The sequence below is a fragment of the Heterocephalus glaber genome, unplaced genomic scaffold (genome assembly GCF_053883595.1).
Source record: "Heterocephalus glaber isolate CG9 unplaced genomic scaffold, H.glaber_assembly_v1.0 deba00001813, whole genome shotgun sequence".
Lineage (NCBI taxonomy): Eukaryota > Metazoa > Chordata > Mammalia > Rodentia > Bathyergidae > Heterocephalus > Heterocephalus glaber.
Genome location: NW_028258484.1, coordinates 217,346 through 238,045, shown reverse-complemented (window position 1 = coordinate 238,045; position 20,700 = coordinate 217,346). Strand labels below are relative to the sequence as shown.

Genomic DNA, 20,700 nt, shown 5'->3' with positions numbered 1-20,700 from the left:
GGTGGGTTGAAATTACACCTTCTTTGAAGTATTTCTCTGGGTCTTAGTGAGGCAGTGGAAAGCTGCTTCTCTTGCATGAAATCCAGGCTTCCAAAGAAGGCAAAAAAAGACTCCACCTGCTAACAGCAGGTGTTTTTTCTCATTTTCAGAAAATGTCTCTCTGTCCCCATAGGGGTGCATCCTGAGACTGTGGAGGCCCCACAGAAGTTTCACATTTAGCCTCACGTTAGAGAAGACAGGGTTTGTAGTATATCACTTTTTATTTATGAGCTTGTTACTGTTTTTGGTGAATGAGTTAGTATGGGACATTTCTTTTTTCTTTGAAAATTCAGATTGGGCTTATAGAAGGTTAAGAAGGAAGAGAGGCTTTAAAACATGGACGGTCCAGTGTCTCCTGCTGCAAAGGTGTGTGTGCCCCCTGCGTGGTGCCTGGCAGTGGAGCCCTGGCCCACATTGCCCTGGTCACGCTTAGGGTGTGAGCATATGTGAATGGGTAATAGTATGAGGCTGAGACTGAGGTCTACCATCTTCCCATCCCTGCCTCCCAGCCGGAACCCCTAGCCCAGTACTCATTTCTGGGTGCCCATCTAGGTCCCTCGCCCTGTGCTTTCCATGTGGATGACAGCTCCTGGCCAGTCAGTGACCTCAGCCTGAGACTCCCTCTTCCTCCAGGCTCTTATGACTCAACCTCCCTCCCTCTGTCTCCCTGACTTCCTGGACTTACAAATCCACTCCAAGCCCCTCACCCTGCCCATTTTCATCCCTCAGTGCAGACCCACAGTGAACATTTTCAGCTTTACTTTTCCAGTCTCTTTCCCACCTTTTGTGCCTAGAGCTCTTTAAGTCCCCATGCCCACTCTTTCTGCCTTTGACTTTATGATGTCAACAGTGCCAGGATCCATCTTCTCTCACTCCTGTGGCCCCCAGCGGGTCCTCTGTCTTATACCTTGGGCCACACAGGCAGCGGCTGACCTCTCATCACGTGTTCCATACACCCCCAGAGCTTTTGCCACCTCCCCTTCATGATCCACTTTCCACTGTGCTCTAGAATCTTCCTTTTCCTTCTAGCCCCTTTGCTTTATGTATTTCCACTCCATTATGATATCTTATGAAGTTATTTGTTTTAAACTGGAGAATGAACCCACTGTATAAGCCTCTGTATAAAGCCCTGTCCCCAGCCCTTTTTTATTTCTTATTTTGAGACAGGGTCTTGATAAGCCATTAAATTGCCCAGGCTGGGTTCAAGTTTGTAATACTCCTTCCTCAGCCTCCGAGAGCACTGGGATTACAGGTGTGCACCACCAGTCTCTTTTTTTAAATAAAAACATCCCCATCCACCCCTGTCATCTCTCTCTATCTATGTTCTTTGCTGGAAAGACCATATTCTGTCTTCATCGCCTTTTCTCCTGCCAAAGTCGAGCCCCTGCTCTCCCATTGTTCTGTTCACCTTGCTTTGACAGCAGTTGGCAGTGACCGACTCTCATCCCTTTGTTGATACCAGAGGATTCACCCTCACCTGGTCACCCTGTGGATCATGTTTCAGCCTGGTCCTCCTCAGCTCTCCTGTGGTCTTTGTGATAGTTGCACTTCACTTTCTCTCCTTTCTCCTCCCCGTTCTGTTTCAAATGTTCCCTGTTTATTGGTATGTCCTAAATTGGTATCTCCATCCTTGACGTGGGCTTCCAGCTCAGGTGACCACTTTGGGATGAATCAGATAGAAAATGCAGGGACTCCTCCAACCCAGAGAGTTTGAAAATATTCCCTGGAGTCTTGATGTACTTGCCTCCTCTATTTGTATAATTTTTATTTTTTGCAGTGCTGGGGATGGAACCCAGGGCCTCACGTATGTACTCTACCTGTGAGCTACACACCCAGATCCCCTCTTTCATTTTTTATACTTCCCATCTCTATCAGTCAGCATGGCCCTTATTGCCCTACATTCCTTAGAATCCCTCATTTTTTTCTGTTTCCCACTCCACTATCCTGGGTGGCCTTCATCCTCTCTACCTCTCTCCTCGCCTGGAGTCTACCCTGCCCTCTAAGGCCAGAGCCCTTTCCCCGTGTCCTGAGCCCTGTGACTGCTGGGTCTGGGCCCTGGCTCTGTTGTGTTGATTTTCTCTGCCTCTGGTTTCTCACTGATTTGCAAGCTCATATTCATTTTTTGCTCAATTTAATTCCTGGCACCGATCTGGCATAGACAGAGCTGGCCTAACTGTTTCAGAGAGACACATTGCTCAGGTGTTCTGACCTTTGAGTCAGCTTTCACTGGGCATCTTCTGGTTTGTTTTTGTCCTATCCCTCAGCCCTACTGCTTTATGCTTTTCCATTCTGTAATGTGGTGAGGATTTAAAACCTCAGGATTATATGTTTGCATAAAGTCCTATGACTCCTATTCTTTCATTTATTTCACTAAAACTATTTAAAAATATATCTTAGGAAAATTAAATTAAGATTATAGAGATGGTTTGTGGCAATTTCCTTCTCTCTTTCTGTTTATCCCCCAAATCATCTAATGATAAGAGGGTAGAGAAGATTTCTTAGTTTTCAGTGTAAAAATATCAGGCCTAGGCTGAATACAATCCTGATTATAATAGAGAGCCTGAACAGGGAATGGGAAGGATGGTGTGTTCCCCACACAGGACTATCTGAGATGAGGTCCTGCATTGGGAGCTCTGTTGCCAGCCCTTGGCAAGCAGGAGGTAACACTTTTCTTTTAGTCAGTTGTGAAACTGTAACTAACTGCTGGGAAGACAAGAGACTTAGCTGCAGGATAACTTTATTTATGAAAGTTAGTTTTGAAATGTCTTGACCTTATGAAAAATTCTTTATAGTATGAAGAAATTTATGTGTTTATTTTCCTTAAGTAAAAGAACATTTGTTTATAATCCACCTTATTCCACAAAGAACTTAAGCTGGTTTACACAAATATGTATAGTAGGGAAGGACAAATAGTCGGTGGAATGGGCCAAAGGAACAGGGATGGAGGTAGCTGGGGCCAGGGGCAAGATCAGCAGCAGGATGCTGCGCTTCTATTCTGAGCTCTGCTCTGTGGGATTCTCACTATACCTCAGATTTTGCCAAACTGTGGATTTAGAGGAAAAATGATTTTTCCGTGTACTGAGGTAGTGAAATTTCTCTTGCAGATTCTCATACAGTGAACACTACGACTGTTTTTTGGACAACTTGCCATGGGAGACACAGTAGCAATTTTTGTCCTATCCTTTCTTATAAGTTGTCCATGGTAAGGGAGAGACATGACACCAGTTCAGTTAGATAAAAGCTTGTGACCACTGAAGCAGTGGGATCCACGACTGTGGCTTTTGGGCTAAGCTGTGAGCTGTACAGGAATAATATTCTAAGCCAACCAAAGTCAGTTAGTTTACAAAAAATGAAAACACAACAAAAAGAAAACAACAACAAAACCACCCTCCCTAAAGCAAAAGCAAAACAAAATGAAAAATGGAAAACTTTTCAGAAATTGGCACATTTCGCCTTTCTCCTTTCCTAGAAGGCTGAGGTGCTCTGGATGAATTCAGTGTGTGGCGTGGGTGTTTCATGTCCAGCCCTCATTGTGCCCTGAGCCCTCTGGGTCTCATTTAGATCCAGCCTTTGCCTCATGGGGTAACCATTAGGCATTCTCTATGTGGCCTGTTAGCTCCTGGGGACTAGTGTTTTGGTTACCAGATGTCTTAGTCCACTATCTGTTGCTAAAACAAAAATTTGAAGCCTATGTACTTTATAAAGAAAAGAGATTTGTTTAGCTCATAGTTCTAGAAGTTCTAGAGCATGGCACCAGCTCCTTCTTGGCTTCTATAGCATAGCATAGCAGATGCACCATAGCCAGAGCATCTGTAAGAGAAAGAGAGCAGTCACATGATGAGTTAGGAAGCAAGAGGGATTCACAAGATCTAACCAGGATGCCTCAAGAACTACATTAATTTCTTCCAAGGGTAGTGCCCCCAGTGATTAATCACCTTCTTCAAGCTCCACTTCTTGAAGTGTTACCTCCCAACTCTGACACACTGCGAAACAAACGTTCAGCTTTGCACCTTTGGGGATTACTCTCAATCTATATTCAACCTGTGGGGCCAGGGTAGTCTTAGTAAGTAGAGACATTATCACCTAGGATTGACATGGCTGCTGTGTGTGAGTCCCAGGGTGGAAACAGGGATTTTCAGATCCCTGGCTCTACATTTCTCCTTCTTCCTCTCTGTTCCACAATAGCACCTATAGGCCTTGCTCTCACCTGTGGGCTTCTGTCTGTGCCCTTAGATCTCAGAGCACTGGGTAAGGTCCAGTCAAGAGAGTGACCTGTTCCTCACTAGAGGACTAAAGTCTGGGGTCTGCAGCCAGACTCCCCAACTTCACATCATGCCATCTGACTAGCCTGGGAAAATGTAAGCATTTGTGATGCATGTTATCCAAAAAATGGGATTAATGATCATACGCTATGTACATGAAAGGCTTAGGAGACTGCCTGGCACATTAGAAGGTGCTACACCCCAACCCTATTGTTATTTTTAAATGTGCATCTTACTAGCAAACAGAGGCATGGCCTTTGAACATTAACCACAACTTTTATTTACCTTTATTTCTTTAATTTTTTTTTTTGGTACTGGGGATCAAACTCAGGACCTTGCACTTGTGAGGCAGGTGTGGTGTCACTGAGCTAAATCCCCAGCCCTATTTCTTTAATTCTTTTTGGTACAGGGAATCAAACTTGGGACCTTGCACTTGTGAGGTTGGGGGTAGAACCACTGAGCTAAATCCCTGACCCTTCTTTAATTTTTTAAGACAAAATCTCACCATGCTGCCCAGGCTGTCTTGGAACTTCTGGGCTCAAGGCATTCTCCTTCCTCAACTTCTTGAGTAGCTGGGACTACAAGCACATACCACAGCACCCTTCTTGAACTTTTAAATACAGAAATTGTAATGTGTAGTATTAAGAAAAACTAGGTTTTAGGTTTTCCCAGTTGACTCAAAGTGGTTATGACCTTTTGGTTAAAATGTATGTTTTTGTTCAATAATCTACAAGGATTGATGGGGACACCCATTTGATCTGAAATACATAGGCTTAAGTATACAGCTGTGAATTGCTCTTTAAAAATGGACTTGTAGAAGTTCCTTGGTGTAAAGAGGTGTTTGACATTGACACTGGATGCCACACCTCCCCTATTGTTTCTTGCAGGTTGTGAATGTTACTGGGATTTCAGTGGGAACTGGCTTAGCCTCTGCCTGTGACACGCTGATGTCTCAGGTAAGGACCACCTTGCCCAGACAGATTTTTTATGGGCAATTACCTTTTACCCTCGGCGTTGCCTAGGGAGTTACCCACTCTATTGGGTTTTTTCTTCCTTTTATGTGTTAAATCCAATGCTGTTAGTGACTATAAACCCGCAAGCATAGCTGTTTTAGCTTTACAACATCAAAAGACAAAATTATAGCAAACTTAGTTATAAATTTAACTGGTCTTTATTTGCAATTCAAGAATGGGCCAGCTCTATTCTACAAAAGAGTGAGTATTTCCACCAGCCATGGCAGAATGGTGGATTTTGTAAGGTGGGAACAAGAAAGCAAAGCAATTGGAAGATTACTGGTCAACATCAGTTTCATTTAGGTTATTTTTCTAAGTAGGTTAAAGCAGGGGGACTTTGTTATTACACAGACTCAGATAGTTGGGATCTCCTGTTCTTAGGATAAACTGGTCTGTTTGGGGATCCATCTGCTTCTTAAAGTTTGAGTTTGATGATGTGGCATTTAGCAGGAGGGCCTCCATTTTGGTCTGATCTGGTCTGCTGGGGCTAGTATAAAAGATCAGTCCCAATCACTGTCATCATTTTGTTTAACAGCTTGTTCTGTCCTCTGAGTCCCACTTGCTTAGGGGCTGCATTTGTCTTGCTCCTCCCTGTCTTATCTCCCCTGTCCCTCTTTTCTTTGGTGCCGGGGTTGGAACCCAGGGCCTTGTGCAGGCTAGGCAAGTGCTTTACCATTGAGCCACACCTCAGTCCTCCATAAGTTTCTTGAAAGTGTTCTTTGCACTCCCATTCTCAACTCAGCCCCCATCAATGCCTTTTGCATTCCTGCTCATCTGCTAGGCCTATCCTCTTCCAGGTCCCCTCCTCACCTCTTGATGACATTGTCAGGTAAACACCTCTCTGTCCTTAACCCATTATGGCCAACCCCATATGGTAAATATCTTTCTTCCTCTGCCTCTGCAAGTATCCCTGGCCTCAGGGCCCCCCTGTTCCCAAGGCTTCATTCTCATCCTCACTATTCTAGGTTCTCATCTCTGCTCCAGTACGCTCTAGGTTAACAGTGTCAATTCTGGAGAATAGGGACCTACATGTCCCAGGATGTGTAGATTGCCACAGCTGCCTACTAGCTCGCTGGCTGCTGCTGGCTTTGCAGCTTCCCTGCACCATCAGCTATGAACATTGGCTACCTGAGCCACAGGGTCTGCTGAAGTTCAAGGTCCAGGTTTCAGCCTACACCGTGGGATTCTTTCTGTTTGGTTTCCAAAGTCCTTTGGAGGCAAGAACCTGAAACGCGTGGGGACCATACTTCAGAGAGGAATTCTCATCCTGTTGCTGTGTTGCTTCCCTTGCTGGGCCATCTTCGTCAACACTGAGCGCCTCCTCCTGCTCTTAAAACAAGACCCTGAAGTCTCCAGGTCAGCAGTGTCTCCATTTCAGAATCTTAGGTCAAGAGTAAGTAGCTCTCTGGGCTGGGGTGTGGCTCAGTGGTAGAGCCCTTTCCTTGCTTGCACAAAGCACTGTGTTCACCCCCAGCGCACCTGTGTTGACATTTTCAGCCAGTTAACCTGGGCTTGAGCCCTTTGGAAGCTGTGACTATAGGCCTGAGTGGTATGGCTACAGGGATTGCCTGACTCAGTGTGACAAGAAGCAGGACAAAGGTGCTGTGCACTTGGCCTCATCTTTCTTTTCCGTCATCCCTCCATTTTGGTGTCCTGCAAACACATAGAATGCTTTCCCTGACAGAAGTAGAATACAGACATGACTTTTAGAGATGCTTTTTTAAAAACTTACAATTCCAGCATGGCCTCACGTATTGTCCTTGGATGCATGGTCCTTTCTAGTAGATTCTTGCTCACTGTAAGGTACTCCTGATGCTTTCAAAGGGTTTCTAAATTGTGCTCAAGTTTTATTTCTTTTTCTGTGTTCACTCTATGTTTTAGGCTGAGAACAAGTTGAAAAATGTTGTTAGCCTTCCTGTTAGTAAGGAGATAGAATGGGCCTCAAGTGGTGTTGATGTATATTAGAGAAAACTAGAGTCGTGATTCAGTTTCTCCTATATAAATTACTTTTAGTTTTAATTTTAAAAAATATTCTGTGGGCTCAATTTGAAGATAGTATGACCAGAAATCATTTTAATATTAATAAAAGACTTTTTTTGTTTATTACAGGATAGCCCAGATTTATGTGATGATTTTCATTCCTGCTCTTCCTGTAAGTGTCAAGGCTGTTGTTGTTTGACATGAAGCAGCTCATTTGTTTGTGTTGCCCTGGCCCACTTGTCATTCATTGATCACAGTGCCATTCATGAAAAAGTTCAACAAGTATTTCTGGGACCTGCTGTCCCTACCTTGCTGATTCTCAAAATATATACCACTCTGGTGTTCAACGGAAATACAAGTATTGAAGAGAAAATGTTTTCTCCCTGATTCCTTATTCCATGGTTACATTTTTTTTGGTACCAGGGATCCAACTTGGGACCTTGCGCTTGCAAAGCTGGCAGCAGAACCACTGAGCTAAATCCCTGGCCCATTCCATGGTTACTTTTGATAGCAAATTAATCAGAACATTTCCTGGGTGCCCTTGGAGCCATTTAGTATGTCAAGGCTGCGGCTTATGCTTCAGCCATTTAGAATTTGCCTGTGAGTAAATCTTTAACTACTGTGAAAAATTTCAAATAGTTATTGTCCTAGCGTTTAGGGTGAGTCTGGTTTTCTAAATTTGAGATCACATAATCAGGAGGAAATATAAATTAGAACTGGGGCTGGAGATGCAGCTCAGTTGGAGAGTGTTTGTTTGGCAGGTATGAGGCTCTGGGTTCTAGCCACAATACCACGAAAATAACATCACCACCACAAAATCAGAACTGAAGTAACTTGATGTTTGCCTTTCTGTTTTATCTTATAGGCAGCATTCCTATTTCAGCTGCAGACAAGATATTTACAAAGTCAGGTATTGGTTCCTTTTATATTTTTACTCCATAATACTAGAAATATAGAGTAAACATTTTAAAGAAATTTGCTATGAAAGTAATTCATAATTTTTCCTACCAGAGTTCTTAGTCTGGGAGATGTAGGGCCTTGTAGTTGGATATCATCCAGCCCAGGAGGGATGCCCACATCAGTCTGTGTACTTCCTCCTGATCATCTCTCAGCTCCTTACTTCTGGATTGCTGGTGGCCAGTTTTGCAACTAGCCTGGGACCTGGGCCTGTACTTCTGATTTAGAGGGAAAGAGCCTGGATTTATTACAGACACATTCCTGGAAGTGGTAATGGGGCACTGTGACCTCAGTACACCAGAGGCAGAAGGGGAAAAGAAGGAGAAGGCTGCACCTAGGAGGTGGGTGAGCAAGGTCAGAGGCTGAGTCACTCTTCACTGTCCCTTTGCTGTCCATCCCAGTTAAATATCTTGGTAGCCTTTAAACACAAAAACATTGCTCATGAAGCCCGAATAAATACATTCTGCCTTTATATCAGGCAACTCTGTTTAAATGAGGGGGAGGTGTTACATAAAGAAAATGTTTATCTGAGTACTAGACTGGGCAGTGTAAACAAAAGAAATGAGGACTGGCACCATAAAACAAAGGGGCAAACATTTTGTGCCACCTGCTACAAAGCAGGCATTGCTGGGTGCTTTGCACGTGAGACTTCACACTTACCACAGCCCTGGAGAGCAGTGAAGCAGCTTGGCTGCACTGTCTCCCACATGGTCTTTCTTTTACATGTCATGCCAGGGCCTGCTTGCTCTTTAGATGATTATTCCCCCTTTCCTCTCTGCCACTGTTATGGAAACTATGACCTACCAAGGCTTTCAGAAGCATTTACAAATTTTTGGTTGAATTGTGTAGAAGCTGTACCAAGGTGGGGGAGGGACATCTGGTTGTTTCTGCTCCTGGCTTGTGTGACTGCCTGTAATTGTCACCTATAAGCAGGGCATGGTGGTGCAGGCCTGTGGTCCCAGCTACTGGGGAGGCTGAGGTAGAAGGATTGTTTGAGCCCAGGAGTGACGTTAGTGCAAGACCGCATCTCAAAAAAAAAGTTACCTAGCCCCGGGCCTGGCTGCCTGAGCGGGGAAGGGCCGCGGGGCCTGGGCTAAGGGCCGGCCGGGCCGGGAGCTGCAGGGCGGAGGGCGAGTGCGTGAGGGAGCCTGCCCGTGGAGCCCTTCTCACTCTGCTCTGCGTCCCTTCCCTGGGCGTCGGGGCACCCCGAGACCTCCGCCCCGCCGCGGGGCCTCCAGCCCGAGGCATCCTTCTCGCTCGTGGCCGAGCTCCTCCGCGCCTTGCATCCCCTCGCCGCGCGCCGTCGCACCACTCCTGGGCTCGGGACCCCAGCCTCGCCCCCGAAACATGACTCGTGATTTCAAACCTGGAGCCCTCATCTTCGCCAAGATGAAAGGTTACTCTCATTGGCCAGCCCGAGTAGATGAAGTTCCTGATGGGGCTGTAAAGCCGCCCACAAACAAACTGCCCATCTTCTTTTTGGGGACTCATGAGGCAGCTTTTTTAGGACCAAAGGATATATTTCCTTACTCAGAAAATAAGGAAAAGTATGGTAAACCAAATAAACAAAAAGGTTTTAATGAAGGCTTATGGGAGATAGACAACAATCAGAAGGTGAAATTTTCAAGCCAACAGGCATCGACTAAACAGTCAAATCCATCATCTGATGTTGAAGTTGAAGAAAAAGAAACTAGTGCTTCAAAGGAAGACCGTGATCATGAAGAAAAAGCAAGCAGTGAGGTTATGACTAAAGCAGTTGATATAACCCCTCCAAAAGCTGCCAGAAGAGGGAGAAAGAGAACAGAAAAAGTAGAAACCTAGGAGGAAGGAGTAGTGACAACAGCAAAAACATCTGTTAATCTAAAAGTGAGTCCTAAGAGAGGACGACCTGCAGCTACAGAAGTCAAGATTCCGAAACCAAGAGGCAGACCCAAAATGGTAAAACAGCCTTGCCCTTCAGAGAGGGACATGGTTGGTGAAGAAGACAAAAGTAAGAAAAAGGGGCAAGAGGAAAAACAACCTAAAAAGCAGCCTAAAAAGGATGAAGAGGGCCAGAAGGAAGAAGATAAACCAAGGAAAGAGCCAGACAAAAAAGAGGGCAAGAAAGAAGTTGAATCAAAAAGGAAAAATGTAGCTAAAACAGGGGTTACATCAACCTGATTCTGAAGAAGAGGGAGATGACCAAGAAGGTGAAAAGGAGAGAAAGGGTGGAAGAAACTTCCAGACTGCTCATAGGAGGAATATGCTGAAAGGCCAGCATAAGAAGGAAGCTGCAGACCGAAAACGCAAACAAGAGGAACAAATGGAAACTGAGCACCAAACAACATGTAATCTACAGTAATAAAAAATATATCTCATTTTGGGCTCAAAGCACTAATCCAGTTACTGAAAATAGAATACAAGTGGAGCAAACAAGAGACAAAGATCTTGAGACAGACTCATTGGACTGAATTTCCCCTTCCCCCCTTGATGGAAGAATGTTCCAGATTCTAAATTGAGGACTTCATTATTAATGACATTGTTACTGTGTTCTGATTGTTAACAAAGTTTACTGTGAGGTACACACTACACACTAAGGTCAGCCATCATTCCTGTTAAACTTTTTACTAAGCTTAAAATGAAGCTTTGTGTTTGAAAGTTATAACAAGCCTAGACGAAGATGGTGATTGTACATTATTCATTTAGATAATATAAAAATGTTTTGTTTTGAAGCTAGGTATTAATTGGAATAGCTATTATACCGGAGAGTGGCACAGCTGTGCCCTTCCTTTGACATTCCTTTGTTGTTTAATTCTTTAGAATCTTGTTTTTTTAATCCTGAGAGATTAAGCAGTAGACTTGTTAAGGAAAAAAATGAAACTGTAACCAAAATTTAAAAAAAAAGTTACCTATTTAACTCTGAATGTTCACTTGACAACTTAGCTGAGTAGCTTTTGAAAATGCTGTTTTCCTATTTTTTTTTGGAATTTAGGGCATCATCATGCCCCAAGTTATTACTGGAATTGCAGCGAATGTCGTCAATGTGGGTATGAATGCCCTCTTGCTGTACGCCCTGGACCTTGGAGTAGTGTAAGTCATGACCCATTCATTCAACAAAAACTTGAGTGTGTGCTGGCTCCAGTCCTAAGGGCTAGGATGCAGGGGGTGAAGCAATCCACAGAGGGAATGTGGACAGGTAAACAGGCAACCATAGGCTGGTTTGCTTACCTGAAAGACAGGTAAGAATTGGTTGTTATGGAAGCCCACAGTGGGAACAGCTATCTCAGGCTGTTGGAAATGGGTGAAGGTTAAGTGGAGAGGAGAGACATGGTGATGGAGGAAGTGATGTGTAAGATGATAGCTGTGAGTAGAAGCAGAGTTAGCCGGGAGAAAGGAGCTGCTTGGTCCATGAAGGCTGAAGTGGGTGACACAGGCAGAGGCAGAAGTGGGTAAATGCTTGTAGGTACTCTTCCAGTGTCTGAATTGTAAGAATGTGAACTAGATTCCATCTTGTGAAGCTTGAGGACAAGAGAGTACCACAAACCAAGCAAGCACCATCAGTGTAGGCTTCCTTTGGGAAGTGCCCTGCAGATCCACTGAGGATACTCTGGTGGCTTGGCCCAGAGCCAGCCTTATATGTGTGGCTAGAGTGGTCATGCCTGCAGTGCAGACTGAGCCCCAGCACTTTTAGGGTGCTTCAGGGTAATGTGTTCCTTTCCAAACAAAAATAAGTTTAGTGGATCATGACCAGCACTTTTAAAAAATGAAATATATTAAGTTCGATCCCTGGTACCAAAAAAAAAAAAAAAAAAGAAATATATTAAGAATCGAATAAGAGAAAGTGAAATGGAATAGAAAATATGTAGAGCACCAAGTATCATGGAGGTATTTTTTATGAGACTTGTTTCAGGGGTATATGGGTGGGTGTGTGCACTCATGTTAATAATGTGGGTACTGGATAGTGATGGAAAAGTTATTTCTTATTGTTAAAAGCCATCAATGAAAAGATAGCAGAGGATTAGAACATAACACATCATAGAGCACTTGCCTAGCAGTCCAAGGCCCTGGGCTCAATCCCCAGCACAGTGAAAACAAACAAAAAACAAGCAACAACAAAAACAATTACAATCAGTGAAAGCCCATTTAAAAATCCTCTTTATGTTAAAAAGCTGGATGAGGTAATTGCCAGGGAATTTAGAGTCAGCAGGCCAGAGTGGGGACCAGCACCTGACAGCACACGCATCCAGCTCCCCTATGAGGTGACTCCAGAGACTTCTCATAGAAGTTTCCCAAGGAACTATAGTAGGAAAGTTTGGGGGTGGGATGAGAAAAGAAAATATAGGAATGGATTAATAAATGATAAAATGTGAAGACTGGAAAGGAGAGTGAAATGAAAAATAGACGAGAAGGCGGAGTTCCTGGCTCACTGTAGCAACATGGATATTTTATTTGTGGTGATAAAATGCCACCTATTGGAGATATCTCAAGCTTAAGTTCCAATGGAAAACAAACTTGTTATAATCCTGGAAAATAAAGTTAGTAGCACCTAGGGCAGTATTTTAAACACAGTAGCTGGTTGATATATTCCTTTTGATTAGCTATATCTGAGAAATTATTGAATGGTTTAAGGCTGTTAGTACAAGGAATGCTGATAAATTTTTCTGTCCTTTTATTTTCCCACTGGTAAATAGTAACACTGGTTTCTTCTACAAAACTCAATCTCAGTGGGAATTAAATGTTTACTATAAATGGGTGCACTTTAAAAAAATATTAAAAAAACAATGAAGGAGCTTCAGAATCGTGTAATAACTGAGTCTACCACAGGCCAAAGCTTGCAGGACTGTCTGTCAGTTCATATTTGAAAGGACTTGCTCAGAGATAATGATGACTTTTTCCCCTTCAGAGGGTCTGCCTGGGCCAATACCACCTCCCAGTTCTTCCTGTCTGCTCTTCTTTTCCTCTATGTGTGGTGGAAGAAAATCCACATCAACACCTGGGGAGGTATGATGACATTACTTTCTTATGCTATTTGAAATTTAAGAAGATATAATTCTGGTTTCTGAACTTTTTCCGGAGGGTTTTTTATTTGTTTTTATCTTTTGGTAAATATAAAATTTATAGGAAAAGTTTAAATCACTAAAAATCTAAAAGTTATGGGATCAATGTGTGATTTTTTTTCAAGTCCACAACAGCAGCTTTTTGTTCATAGAAGACTATTGGCACCTATAGGTTTTAAGAATTAATATTTCATGAATTCAGATTACTAATTCAAAATCCTAGTTTTTCCTTGAAAATTATCCTGTTGTATGAGATCATTAATGTCTTATTAAATCAAGCAAGCACATTGTATTCTGTGAAACAATAGTACCACTTATAACTTACTGAAAGTCCCTTGGATATTTTAACATGCATAGATAAGCTTAATAAATTAGATTTTTGTTTCTCTTTTTCTGATAATAGCCATTCTAACAGGTGTGAGGTGGTTTTGATTTTTATTTCCTTCCTAATTAGTGATACTGAGCATTTTTCATGTATCTGTTAGCCCATTTGTATGTTGTCTTTTGAGAAATATCTATTCAGGTCTTTTGCATATTTTCAAAACCAGTTATTTCTGGGTTGTTTTTTTTCCTATTTTTTTGTGAAAAATGCCATTGGGATTTTGATAGGCTTTACATTGAATCTGCAGATCATGTAGGGCAATGTGGACATTTTGATGATATTGAGTCTTCTGATCCATGAACACGGGATATTTCCATTTTTGTCTTTAATTTCTTTTCATCAATGCTTTGTAGATATTATTGGAAAGGTCTTTCACCTCTTTGATTAAATTTATTCTTAAGTATCTTATTCTTTTGGTGCTATTGTAATTGGATTCTCTTCTTAATTTCTGTTTCAAGTAATTTGGCATTCTGTAAAGAAACATAAATGAGTTTTGTATGTTGATTTTGTATCTGCAACTCTTCTGAATTCATTTGTTAGTTCTAACAGGTTTTTTGTTGTTGTTGTCCTGCAACTTTACTTGCTGAATTGGTTTATTAGTTCTAATAGTTTTTTGTTGGAGTCTAGAGTTTTCTACCATCTGTAACAGAGAAAATTTTGCTTTTTCCTTTCTGATCTGGCTGCCTTTTGTTTTTCTGACCTAATTTCTCTGGCTGCTATTTCCCAAACTGTATTGAATGCAAGTGACAAGAGTGGGTACACTCAGTTTGTTGCAGATCTCAGAGGAAAAGCTTTCAGTTTCTCATTGTATGTGATGGTACATGTGGGCTTGTAATTATGGCCTTTATTGTGTGAAGGTTTAACATTCTTTTTATATCTAATTCATTGAGAGTTTTTAATCATTGGGATATTGAACTTTATCAAATCCACTGAGATGACTATATGTTTTTTTTCTTTCATTCTGCTAATGTTGTGTCTCATTTTTATTTATTACATCTCAAGATAAGTCCTACTTCATTGTAGAGTATTATCCTATTAATGTGCTATTGAATTTGGATTGCTAGTATTTGATTGAGGATTTTTGCATCTATGTTCATCAGGGATATTGGCTTGTAAATTTTTTTAATAGTGTGTTTGTGTGTATTTCATTAAATGGAATTTGGAACCAATGTTTTGATTCAACTTCAGTGTTTTGGAAGAAGTTGAAAAGAATTGGTACTAATTTCTCTTTAAATGTTTTGTAGATTTTACTAATGTTTCAGTTATTAACTCAATCTCCTAACACATTCTTAATATATTCAAATTTTCTGTTTTTTCATGACTTAATCTTGGTAAGTTGGACATCTCTAGGAATTTATCCATTTATTCTGTTATCCAACTGGTTTGCAAATAATTGTTCACAGTAGTCTCATGATTTTTTATATTTCAGTGGTATGAGATATAATGCTTCTTTAATTTCTGATTATGAGTTGTCTATTTTTTTCTTAGTCTAGCTAAAGTTTGTTAATTTTGTTTTTTTTTAAACAAAGCTTAAGGAAAGGAACACATTTTATGGGACACTTTATTGGAAAGGAGGCAAAAGGAAGAGATAGATAGCTACCCTGATAAATCAAGGTAGGAGGCTCTGGAAAGATGGAAGACCCCCTCAAAAAACGTGTGTGTGTGTGTGTGTGTGTGTGTGTTCCATCAATTTCTGCTTTGATCTTTGTTATTTTCTTCATTCTACTAACTTTGGGCATAGTTTTTCTGATTCCTTGAGGTATGAAGTTTACAGTGTTTATTTGAGGTCTTTACATAGACATTAATTTCTATAAATTTCTGTCTTAGCATTGCTTTTATAGCATGTTATGTTTTAGTATGTTGTATTTTAATTTTTTTGTTTGAAAGTATTTTTTGATTTACTTTTCAATTTCTTCCTTGCTCCACTGATTGTTTAGTGCTATTTAATACAAATCTGTGAATTTTCTAGTTTTTTTTCCCTGTTATCGATCTCTAGTTTCTTACCGTTGTGGTCAGAATAGGTAGTTTTCTTTTAATCTTCTTAAATTTGTTAAGACTTGTTTTGTGGTCTAACAAATGGTTTATCCTGAAGAGTATTCCAGGTGTGTGCTTAAGAAGAATGTGTATTCTGCAGTTGGATGATGTGTTCTTTAGCTATTAGGTCTTTCTGGTAAAGTCTATTGCTTCCTTATCGATTTTCTGTTTAGATGACCTAACCATTGTTGAAAGTAGGGTGCTGAAGTGATGTACTGTTTTTGTATAGCTCTTTCTCTCTTCAGATCTGTTAATGCTTGGTTTATATATTTAGGTACTCCAGTGTTGGATCCATATCTACTTATAGTTCTTATAGCTTCTTAATGAACTGACACCTTTACATTATATATGACTGTCTTTTTCCTTTTTACAGTTTTTTTCCTAAATTTATGATGTAAGTATAACTATCTCTGCTTTTTTTTTTTTTGGTTTCCATTTGCTTGAAACATCTTTTTCTTTCTATAAGTTTCTTTTCTGAGATCTGATCTTATTTATTTGTTACTCTTAACAATTCTTATTTATTGGATTCAGACTTAGAAGTAGAAGTTCTTAGATACGACAGCATGCATCCATTGGCAGTCTGTTCTTGGCATTTTTCTTAGGTTTCCTTCATTCTGTAGGCCCAAAGTTTAGCATATTTTGTTGCCTCTTCCTTATTTTTCTTTCATTTTGCAGTACTGAGGATTGAACCGTGGTCCTCATGCACGCTAGGCAAGCTTTCTACCATAGAACTACATCCTCAACCCACATTTATTTATTTATTTATTTATTTATTTATTTATTTATTTATTTATTTATGTTTTGCAGTACTGGAGATTGAATCTAGGGCCTTCACAATGCGCTAGATCCCCAGGCCTTCTTTATTTTTTATTTTGAAATAGGGTTTCCCTAAGGTGCCCAGGCTGGCCTTGAATTTGTGATCCTCCTCTGTCAGCCTCCTGAGTAGCTGGGATGACAGATGTACACCATCATACCAAGCTTTCCTTATTTTTCTTATTTTATTGTTTTGTCAGAGCAATATGACAGCATTTGTGCTACAGGATGCAGAATAACAAGAGGCTGATCATCTTCTTAAGAGAGATTGCAAATTTTGTGTATTCTGTTAATACTTTTGGGCCACAGGTAACCAGGCACAATTGTATCCATCAATCAAGGAATATCCTTATCTTTTTCATTTTTTTTAACCAAGTAAAGAATGTTCACATTGACATCCCCAGCTCAATCTCAAACAGATTTGTTTTTTCTCTCTCCAGTTTTCCTTAGTCTGTAACAAGAATACCCTTTACTCAGTAGCAAGCACACAGAATAATGGGTCAAGGCACCTTGCTTCATGGGGAAACCTTTTTTGTTATCCCTACCACTGATTTAAACCCACGTAACCCTTTCCTTCTTTACCCAGAGCATCAGCAGCAACACCTGTGGCCATATGCTTTTCACAGGACACAAACTTTGTTTTCCTCATCCACTTCAATGAGTTTTTGGCAGCCAATGACTTTATCTTGATGTAGCTTATTGCCTATGAGGTACCACATATAAAAGCCTGTAAGTTTCAATCTATGGGTATCCATGACGGTGAAGTGAGTTTCTTGTGGGCAATATATAGTTGGGTCAAAGAACGTGGCCACTCAATGTCTTTTGTTTAGAGAATTTAATGCATTTACATTCAAAATAATTATTGATAGGCAAGGACTTGTGATTGCCATTTTGTTAATTATTTTCTGGCTTCTATAAACCTGTTCCTTGTTTTCTTTTTTCTGTCTTCTTTTGTGCTTTGATGATTTTCTGTACTGACCTACTTTCCTTTCTCTCTATCTTTTGTTTATTTACTACAGGTTTGTGCTTTGTTATCGTGAGGCTAAAATAGTTATAAAAGCCTGTTTTAAACTGATAACTAACTTTAGTTGCATACTAAATCTCTACATTTTTACTACTCCTCATTTTATGCTTTTATGTCACATTTTCTTTATTTTATATTGTAATGTTCATTAACAAATTACTGTAGCTATACTTTTGTCTTTTAACCTTTATTTTAGAGCCTTAAGTGCTTTTCACACCATCATTTCTATATTAGAATTTTCTAAACTTGATGATAGTCTTACTTGTATCAGTTTCATCTCTGTTTTCATTTCTTCAGCTCCCTGTTTGACTCTAAGGATATTTTCCTTCGTGGACACTCTGTGCCCTTATGTAAATCTTTTATTGGTTCCTTCACCTTTATTGCTCAATTGAGTTGTCTTTTATCTTTTTACATAAAAGTGATTTTAACAGGTATGAAGTATTATATTATAGTTTTAATTTACATGATTATTGATGTTCAGTACTTTTTCATGAAGTTGTTGGCCATTTGTATGTTTTCCAAGGTGTTTTTTTCTTTTCTTGTGGTGCTCAGGATCAAACCCAGAGCCTCATATATTCTAGGCAAGTGTTTTACCATTGAGCCACATCTCTAGCTCATTTGTACGTCTTCTTATGAGAAGTATCTGTTCAGGTAGGAAAAAATTTAAGTGACATCTGATTTTATTCTGTATCTTGTAGCTTTAGCCCCAAAGATATACCATCAAAGTCACAAATTACTCAGCATTGAAAGTTATGTAAGTGGCATGCACAGAGCCCTGAGCTCTATCCCCAGTACCACAAAGAAATCCTAGAAAAGTTTAAAGAATAATATAACAAATACTCTAATTTATAATATCAGTTAAATAGATTGTCACATTTTATTTTATACCATATTATGTTATTTTTTGTGGTACTGGGGATTGAACCCAGGGCCTTTGCACTGAGCTACATCCTCATCCCTTTTTTATTTTTTATTTTGTGACAGGGTCTCACCAAGTTACCCAGGAGGGACTTGAACTTGCAATTCTCCTGTCTTAGCCTCCAGAGTGATAGGATTACAGGCCTGTACCACTGTGCTTAGCTAATATTTTCTTTTTACATGCCATTTTAAAAAAGAAATTAAAGCTGGGTATGGTGGTGCATGCCTGTAATCCCAGCACTCGGGAGGGTGAGACAGGAGGATTGCCAGGAGTTTGGGGCCAGCCTGGGCTAAATAGTGAGTTCAAGGCCAGCCTGAACTACAGAACAAGACACTGTCTTAAAAAAATAGAAATTTAACATTAAAAGACAGATGTGATGACACATGCCCATAATTCCAGTGCTGTGGGAAATTAAGGCAGGAAAATCACAAGTTCAAGCCCAGCCCGGGCAACTTGGTGATGTAGCAAGACCCTGACCCCCAAAATAAAATAAAATATAATTTTCAAAGGGCTGGGGATATAGTCAGTGCAAAAGGTCCTGGGTTTTATCCTTAGGAGAGACAGAGAGAGACAGAGAGAGAGAGAGAGAGAGAGAGAGAGAGAGAGATTAAACATTACAAATACAGTTTATTCTAGAATTGCAGTAGTCAGCTGAGGATATCAGAAAAAGGCAAACAAAAATTTCTTAAGGAAGATTGGCATTTATTTTTATCTCACCTACAAGAAATCCAGATATGGTTGTCCAGGACTTTTGTCTCTCCACAATATCAGGGTCCTAGGTTGAACTCACAAAGATGCTCAACCTGAGTTGGGGCAAGGGCCCAGCCCATTCTCCCCTGCCATGCCCTGCATTCTGCATGGAGCTGCAGCATCCTTTACCTCTAATGAAGGTATCATGGAGTTGTGCCCAACTATGAGGGGCACTAAATAGGTTAATTGAGATCCTGGTCCCAAGGTTCACTCTATCTTGTTTTTCCACATCTATAGTTCTATTTCCAAAGTCATTTTGTGGACCAAAGTGGCACCAACATTTCAGTTAGGAGGGAGGAGAAAGGAGGAAAGAACAAGACACTCACACACTTTCTTTAAGAATATTTCTCGAACATTGCCTATACCAATTCTGATTTCATCCCTTTGGTCAACATTTAGCCACATGGCCACCCCAAGCTGCAAGAAAGATGCAAGTGGCCTCTAAAATATGATGGGAAGTGGGTTTTGGTAGACAAATAGTAAGCATTCAGAAAATATTAACAGCTATAGCCCTTAAATTCCCTTGTATTCACTCCCTAGATTCTCATTTATCTTGTCAGATTTCATGCTTGCTCCAGTATGAGAAAGAAGTTCCCTGAAGAAGTTATTTATTATTTTACTAGTGGAAGTAACACTTCTCAGTTAAGCATTATATAGTAATCCCCCCTTACCTGCAGTTTTGCTTTTGTGGTTTCAGTTATTTGCAATCAGCAAGAAGGGTATTAACAATAAGGTATTTTGGGAGAACAACTGGCAGTATTCACATAACTTTTATTATAGTATGTAATAGGATTATGCCATATAATCCTATTAAAAGTATAATCCTATTAATAGTATATCATTATAACTATATTACATTATTAGTTATTATTGTTATTAATCTCTTACTGTGCCTCACTTATGAATTAAACTTTCTGATAGGTATGTATCGGGAAAAGCATAATGTATTATTTAGTACTGTCTGCAATTTCAGGCACCCACTTAGGGTCTCCAGATATATTCCCTGCAGATAAGGGGAAATCTACTATACTCTGAAGTAGTGGAATGCTAATTTTTTTTTTGAGACAAGGTCTTGCTATGTAGTCCAGGGTGGCCTTGAACTCCCTATAGAGCCTAGGTTGGCCTTGAACTCATGATGACCTCTTCCTCTTGCTTCAGCCTCCAGAGTGCTGGAGGTGTGCACCATCACACCTGTTCAGGGGTACTCATTTTTAATACAATTGGGTCCCAGTATATTTGTACAAATGGTACAAACTTGAGATTAGAGTTTGCCTACAATAAGAAAACTTTCATATAGGTACAGCTTAAAGCAAAATTATTCTGTAAAAGTGATAAAATAGGAACAACTATGAGTCACTAAACCTTGGATTTTTCTTATAATCAGCCTTCTTTCATTTGTTTTCTTTGTATTTTTTTGTTGTTTGTTTGTTTTACTGGTGCTGGGAATAGAGCCTCACGCATGCTAGGAAAACTGTTAAGCAAGTGTTTTAC

General features: G+C 40.4%; 1 protein-coding gene and 1 pseudogene across 1 annotated transcript in view; both read left to right on the top strand.

Annotated features, from left to right (window-relative positions):
- Positions 1 to 20,700, top strand: part of LOC101710685 (multidrug and toxin extrusion protein 2-like) — a 66,739-nt gene that overhangs the window by 1,093 nt on the left and 44,946 nt on the right. The window contains exons 3-8 of the mRNA XM_004868803.3: positions 5,189 to 5,257; positions 6,522 to 6,670; positions 7,424 to 7,466; positions 8,160 to 8,204; positions 11,223 to 11,320; positions 13,134 to 13,231. Of these exons, the coding sequence (XP_004868860.2) occupies positions 5,189 to 5,257; positions 6,522 to 6,670; positions 7,424 to 7,466; positions 8,160 to 8,204; positions 11,223 to 11,320; positions 13,134 to 13,231 (502 nt within the window). The remainder of the gene's footprint in view (positions 1 to 5,188; positions 5,258 to 6,521; positions 6,671 to 7,423; positions 7,467 to 8,159; positions 8,205 to 11,222; positions 11,321 to 13,133; positions 13,232 to 20,700) is intronic.
- Positions 9,584 to 10,826, top strand: LOC101699103 (PC4 and SFRS1-interacting protein-like; annotated as a pseudogene).